The 7,762-nt window shown below is 35.3% G+C and overlaps 1 protein-coding gene across 1 annotated transcript; it reads left to right on the top strand.

Annotated features, from left to right (window-relative positions):
• The first annotated feature begins 5,491 nt into the window (after positions 1-5,491).
• Positions 5,492-6,427, top strand: LOC141421470 (olfactory receptor 5M5-like). The gene has a single exon (XM_074067086.1). It carries the CDS (start codon positions 5,492-5,494, stop codon positions 6,425-6,427), a length of 936 nt encoding a protein of 311 aa, XP_073923187.1.
• The last annotated feature ends 1,335 nt before the right edge of the window (positions 6,428-7,762 follow it).

Below are 7,762 nucleotides of genomic sequence, written 5' to 3'. Positions count from 1 at the left end.
CAAAGTAGCTAGCAAAGTAGCTCCCTCTCCCAAAGGTTAAGAATATTTCTAGGTCAATCAACACAGTGTTTGAATTGTTCATATATAATGAAGGGTGGTAAGGAATATAACATTCTGAATTATCAAATGTTGACTATATTGATTAAACACAATAAATGTGAAATGTGCCAGGACAAATCAAGAGGAAGTATTATTGAACACATCTCAATATGCCTAAAATTTTCTCTTAGCAGTCTAACTGCAAGAAAAAGAATCGTGAAACAAATAAATACTGAAAAATCACACAGAGAGAATACCACTTAGGCAAAGGACCCAGAAGGCACCAACATGGTTTTAAATCCTGACTAGAATACTTTGTGAATGTAGGAAACTACTGGAAATTTCTGCGTCTGTTTCCTCACTAGCAAAATGAGAAAATCAGTTTAGGTATGAAACAAATATATAAAACAGAATGTATCTTGGCACATTAAAAATATTTAGCTAACTACTGGGTATTATCATTAAGTTTGAGAATTAATTAAATTTCAATAGTCAGTATTTTCTTTTTAAAAAGGACCACAAGTTTTAGCTTAGGTAAAAAGTTAAAAGTCAAATATTTTTATTAGAGATTTGTTGCTTTGCTCGTGAAATTTATCATCAGGTTTATTTACAGTCTAAGAAATAATAAACAAAAATCGACATCCATAATCCTTGAATCAGTTGAGGTAGCCGTCAGACATTTGGAGGCATGTTGAAGAATATTTCCATATGATAAATGATGAATAAATATTTAGTTAATAGAATTTTTAAAAACCTTCAAAGCATGCATGCATTAACCATGTCTTAGAAACTTTACATGCAAGTGTGAAACCATAATAGCTATAACCAAAATCTTTAGCTATCCAAATACTATTAAATAAAGCTAAAGTCTACACACTTGCTCTTGGGTCTCACAGAGGTACCTTTCCACATCTGTTTGAAGTGGGAACTGTCATAGTTTGAATGGTGGTAGTAAGACTCAATCAGTTCTATGAATTGATAAATGAATCCAAAAGAATATTTTGCTAGCTTTAGACAGTACAGAATTCCAAACACCAAGCATTTTCCAAAAAAAAATTTTACTGAGTAAAATTATGCAAGTGCAGTTCCTGGAGATCTCAAGGTTTGGTTTGGTTTTAAGCTGTAAGCTAGGGGTAATGGGAATGTTTGTATTTAAAAGGCTTCTTACCATTCCCCTATAGGAGCCAGCCTGCACATCAGCCTTTCGGATACATTTTATCCAAAGTTCTGTCCTCAAATGCTTACTTTCACCCATTTCTTTGTCCCTGAGTGATCTGTCCTTTCCACATCTGATCCCATCATCTGTATATCAGAGTGTCTCCCAAATCAAGATTATCAGCTCTGATTGTGGAATAGCATCTGCCATCCCCTTACATTGCATTCAGCACTTTTTCTTCCTAATTCACTCCTATCTTGGACTTTCTGTATCTACTAAAAATCACCTACCTCATAGCAACATGGTTAGATAAACACACTGAGAAAAGTTGCTTCCTTCTTTGCTCTCATTTACATATTCTACTTTTTAATTTTATAGACATGTGTGTGTGTGTGTGTGTGTGTTTAAATGTGTCAGATCTCCCTGAGGAAGAAATATGGTGGTAGACTTAAAATTAAATTAAACTGTCAATTCTCATATTAACATAATGCTGGTCTTCCAAAGTTTGAAAAATCAGAGTTCCAGTCAATTGCCAAGTGATACAGACTCTTCTTTGGGATATCTCTCATGCTTATCTTCTTTCTTTATTTCTACCATCATTTCCTAGTTCACATGTGAGTGTGTATGCCTCTTACATGGAAAACATCCCAACTGGTGTTCCTATTCTCTCTCTCTCTCTGTCTTTCACACACACACTCCCTGAAAAGTAGAGCACTGGTCAAGTCATTCCACTGCTTAAATGTTTAATGAGTTCGTGCTCATTACTGAACTAGTTATTAAATCTCCCTAACATTCATAGCTCTTCACAATATTCACAATACAGCACAGTCCTAACCCCATCCAGTTTGCCTCCCACTAATCTCTTCCATGTGCACTTGCTCTTACACAGAAGAAGGTTCACAGTTTCCTAAATGTGTTCTGAACTGCTCTGACTCAACTCCTTGCTCAACTGTTCCTCAAATTAAAACACTCCCTTTTAATCCATCTTTCACTTTCTGAGGTTCTTTTCATCTTCCAGTTACCATCTCCATTTATTTCAATCATTGTCCTCAGGATACAAGCCAAACTCCTTAAAACTGGATATCAGAGCCTCAATTATCTAGCCAAGACATAGTAAGAAATAGTATTTCTTACCATGCACTCATAGGCAGCCTTACCCTAAAATCCAAGCATAAAGAAACCCTGCCTCAACCCCAATTTTTAGAGCTATTTAGGCTCACTTCCTACTACACCAAACACCAGTGGGCAAGGAGTCAGTGAGGCCAAAGAGATATGCCTACCCATAGCCCACAGCCCACACTAGCTACCCCTGCCCCATAAGCCACTCTAGCTTCCCCTTATAGACCACTTCTAGGTAACAGGACCCCAAAATTCTTTTCACAAAAGACAGCTCACTCCCAGAGTCTATTGGAGCCTCTTTCCTAGATCAACCTTATAAAGGTGAACCATGCTACTATTGTTCTCATACCTAGGTTTCAAGGGTAGCCAAAGGCTGGCTGTTCCCAGGGTGTGAGCAGAGCTTATATTTGCCAGCTTGTATGTCCAGGTCTGTACAGCCATACGTGGGGGCTGGAGACAGGTTCTCTTCATGCTTCAACATTTCATCACAGAACTCTCAGGATTCCAAGAATTGTGCCTTCCAGGGTATTACAAATGTTGGAAAGAAAGTATAAAACATATTTTATTAGTTTGTTACTGACCTTCAACTTTTAAATATTTCAGTATGTATAGATATGTGAACCTCCATTTGTTATTTTTGCCCTAGGCCCTGTGAAAGTCAAAGGCAGACTTGTTTTTGGGAAGCCTGCTCTTCACCACACCACATCTTTGCAGTTCTTTAATGCTGCTCTTTCTCATGCCTCAGTAACTCTATGTAGGTTATTCCCTCTGTCTACAATGCTTGAAAGTCTCCCTTATACTTCAAGGTATTCTTCAAGAGGGTGAAAGTCATGATTTAAAAAAATTTTGTCACTATTTTTTTAACATTGTTCTGGAAATGCTAGCCTATAGAAGTAAAGAAAGGAAAGGAATGAGAAGCACTACAGAAATGGAGCAGGAAATGCACATCTTTTCAATATTTTAAGAATGTATATTTGAAAAACCCAAGAGAATCAACTAAATGATTTTAAATGATAGGAAAAGATAGTAAAGAATATAATTACAAAATTAATTTACAAAAAGCAATAGCTTCTCTGTATGTAAATAGACCAGAAAATTTAAATATTTAATTTACAAAAGTGACAAAAAAACCCAAAAAACTACAAATAGGCTTTAAAGACAAATCTAGGGTATATTTCCAAAAAATATACATATGGAAAGTTTAAGGAAAACATTAAAGTCTATTTAGGAAAGTCTTAAATAAATGAAATGCATACATTAGTCATAGAAAAGAAGATTCTATTGTAAAGGTAGGTGTCAGTAATCCCAAAACTAGTATGTCAATTCAATGCAATAATACTTCAAGTACAAACAGGATTATTATTCTTTTATAATTTGATAAAATAATGGTAAAATTAATCTGGAAAATTATACACATGAGGACATTCAGAAAATTTGCTTTCAGATATTAAAATGAATTATACAGCAACTGTATTTAAATGTTTGGCCCTGGTTCTAAAAGAGACTGCAAAAAAAATCAGAAATTGAAAGTACTTAGGATGTTTTAGAACACCATTTGGCTGCAGTTTTAAATCAGCAGAATCAGTAGTAAATTGATTTTACCAGTTGGAGAAATAAAAAGAGTAGATTACCTCATTCCTTATATCAAAATTAAATTACAAGTAGATCAAGGATTGTAATGTAAAAATGAAATCCAACAAATGCCTGGAGTGAAACAAGAGATAATTTAAATAATATTAAATTGAGAAGCATTTTATCTAAGCATGTCACAAAGACGATCATTGAAAAAGAAAAAGATTTGACATCAAACTATTTAACATTTACTACAGAGCACAAAGAAAAATACCATATCAGTATTAAAGGACAAATGAAAAACTGAAGAATAAATTACATATCAAAGAGCTGTTTTAATTTTTCAATCATTATCAAAAGAAAAAAACGAATATACATGTTTTGACCAAAACTCTACTTCTTGCAATTATCCTCTATCCACGTACATACATGTGGATGTTTACTAAGCTTTGTGTAAAATAGGGGGAAAAGTTGTAAATATTTAAATATCCATTAAGAAATAATTCTATAAATTATGATACATCTATCAAAGGAATGTCATGGGCTTATGCAAGTTGCTTCAGAAATACTTGCTAAGTGTAAAAAGAAACAAGGTACATACTACGATCTCATTTATGTAGGAAAAGTGTGTGTGCACATTTGGATATGTATTCATATTTGCTTATACTTAGCATTTTAAGGTTATAAGCTGAACAGTTAACATTGGACACCATTAAGCAATTAATATTGGAGGTAAAAGAGAGAACATTCTGGTTTTGCTTTTTTTTTTCATTGATACCCTTTTATGCTATTTCAAATTTCACCAAGTGACTGTATTGCATTTACAACTACAAATATCCAGCCTGATATTGAAGACAATTCAACATCGTCTCTTTAAAGACTATTGGTCCTCCAACCATATGTACCACCCTTCCAGCAGGCAGGTTAACTTAGGAGACTCCTCTCTTTCATAGCACTTTCCACACTGAATTGCAAATAGTTACTTACATGTATGTTTCTCCTACCTGTCTATGAGCTCAGGGAGGCAGGTATACATTTTATCCATCTTTGTATCACCTTCATTTACCAGAGCATGTGACACATTAAAGACGGGCAATATACACTGGATAAGTTACGGGAACCAATGAATGAAACCCTTCCTGTTTCCAACATCCACATTCTTCCACCTATATCCCATAGCACTCCATATATCTCTGTCATACTCAGGTTACTCCTCTTCTTGGAATAATGCTTTGTGAGCCTTCCACTAGACTCGGTGAGAACAAAGACAATGTGGCACCCATTCTCCATCCTAGCACTAAGCATGTTATCTGGCCCTACATGAAGCCCAGAAATACACATTTAGGAATTAAATTGAAAACATTTCCATTGTTAACATAAGAATAGAGAAAACCATGGCCGAGGAAAATCATGAGCTGCTTCCTAAAAGAAATGAATCTGTTTTATCAGAATAAAGTCCCAGGGCTAATGAGAGCCTTTAGCTACAAGGAATTCAAGGTCAAATTTTTGTAATCTGAACAAAGTCATCAGGAGCTTTTGAGTTTTTAAAGTATCTGATCATTTTTAAGCCATATTTCTTCTTTTCACAACAGGTCAGAGGAGAAAATGGCAAGAGGCAATCATACCACAGTGACAGAATTTGTCTTCATGGGATTCACAAACCGTCCTGAGCTTCAGTTCCCCCTCTTTGTGGTGTTCCTAGTAATTTATCTCATTACCCTGGTGGGAAACCTTGGCTTGATCCTGCTCATCAAGGCAGATTCACAGCTCCACACCCCTATGTACTATTTCCTCAGTCACCTGGCATTCATTGATCTTTGTTACTCATCATCCATTGGACCCAAGATGCTACAAAATTTATTGGTAAAGAAAAAAACTATCTCCTTCTCAGGTTGTTTTGCTCAACTGTACTTCTCCAGTGCTTTTGCCACTACTGAATGCTTCCTCTTGGCTACAATGGCCTATGACCGCTACATGGCTATCTGCAACCCCTTGATTTACACAGCCATTATGACTCGGCGAGTCTGCAGGGAGTTGGTGATAGGAGTCTACACCTATGGCTTCCTGAACTCTGTAATACAGACAGTATTGACTTTTCAGTTGTCTTTTTGCGACTCCAACGTGATCCACCACTTCTACTGTGCTGACCCGCCTCTCCTTGCTCTCTCCTGCTCTGACACCCACAACAAAGAACAGCAGCTTCTAATCTTCTCTGCAGTGAACCTCACTGGATCCCTCCTGACGGTCCTCATCTCCTACATTTGTATCCTTCTTTCTGTTATAAAAATCCAGTCTTCTGAGGGCAAGTGCAAAGCATTTTCCACCTGTGCCTCCCACCTCACTGTAGTCATCATCTTCTATGGAACACTATTTCTCATGTACCTGTGGCACCCTAAAGCAGAGAGTTCATGGAAGCATAGCAAAGTGGTCTCTGTGTTTTATAGTCTCGTAATTCCCATGCTTAACCCACTAATCTACACCCTGAGGAACACAGAAGTAAAGGACACCATGAAAAAAATGCTAGAGGGTAAAGCATCATAGTGAGTGAGTTATCAGTGTAGTATTATGAAAGTGTAAACACTGACATGATATAACTAATCTGATAGAAATTTAGCAGGCCAGTTGCTATCTAATCAGTAAACAAAATTAGTCCATTTGGGGGTTGTTAATAACCAAAATACTAGGCTTGACAAGATAATATTCCAACCAACTCTCAAGGACTAATCAGAATCGATTTACAGGCCAGAATGTAAACAACTATGTCCTTCATGTGTCGAAAATGAAGTGGCTTACTTCCCATTTGATAGCAATGTGAGATCTCAACTCAAAAAGGTCCTAAAAAGCAATATTCTGAGTGAAAATATGCATTAATGAAGACAGGTACAAAACCCACACATGAAAATCTGTTATTAGAAACATTTTTTCTAGTAGCATGTTGCAACAGATGCTAGTTAAATGTCAAGATCAGCTCATAAAGAGCTTACTTAATCTAAATGTAGTCAAAATACTGCATGTCTTAAATGGTTAATAGAAAAGGCTAATATTGTAGCAATAATAAGAGGCTAAAAGAAAAGACTGATTTAGTTAGCTGTGTGGGGGGTTTGTTTAGAAAAGGAAGTTTAATTAGAAGAAATAAAGGGATTAGAGCATTTTCCAAGATATTAAAAGCAGTCATTTATTCAACAGTCAGGGTTTAATTTTTCTGGTCACTGGGAAATGCAGCTACAGTAATTTTTTTCTTTTGGGGTGAAGGGGAAGAAATAAGTAGAAAAAGAAAGAAAAAGAAGGCAAGTTTTGAGGTAACCAGGCCAGGGTGTGCATGTTTCTGAGAAATAAAATTATTGTCTTGAGTAACTTGATCTAGAGAAATACTTTTGTTTTGCAACACTTTCCATGATCTTTCCTTTTGTTTTCACAAATCTGATATGTCAGTTTATTGGAGATCCATCTATCTAAGGTCTTGATGTTTTGAGAGATAGGTGAAAAAAAGCCTCTTTAATTTTGTTTTTATTTAGGCAAGAATATGACCACTCTATGATTTTTCTTTCTCAATTCTAATACTTCTTTCTAAATAATCCTCAAGACACATGAATCTGTCATAAACAATTTGATGCTCCCCCTACACTATTTTCAAAGTTGCTTAGTATTATGTAATTTCATAAATGGTTAAGAAAATATTTCATGAATTGATTATAAGTTTGAAATTATTTTAAAAACTAAGGAGTCTAGTTATCTCCAAGTTAACTCTTCAGATAACAACATGAGATCTCTATCTTATTTTTGTTTGTTATTGAATAATTTAGGATAATAAAAATATTTACATATTTTAAATTGCTTTTACTTAGTTCAGAAAGCGTATCTGAAGAATTGAGTTAT

The sequence above is a fragment of the Castor canadensis genome, chromosome 1 (genome assembly GCF_047511655.1).
Source record: "Castor canadensis chromosome 1, mCasCan1.hap1v2, whole genome shotgun sequence".
NCBI lineage: Eukaryota > Metazoa > Chordata > Mammalia > Rodentia > Castoridae > Castor > Castor canadensis.
This window is presented reverse-complemented; position numbering and strand designations above follow the sequence as displayed.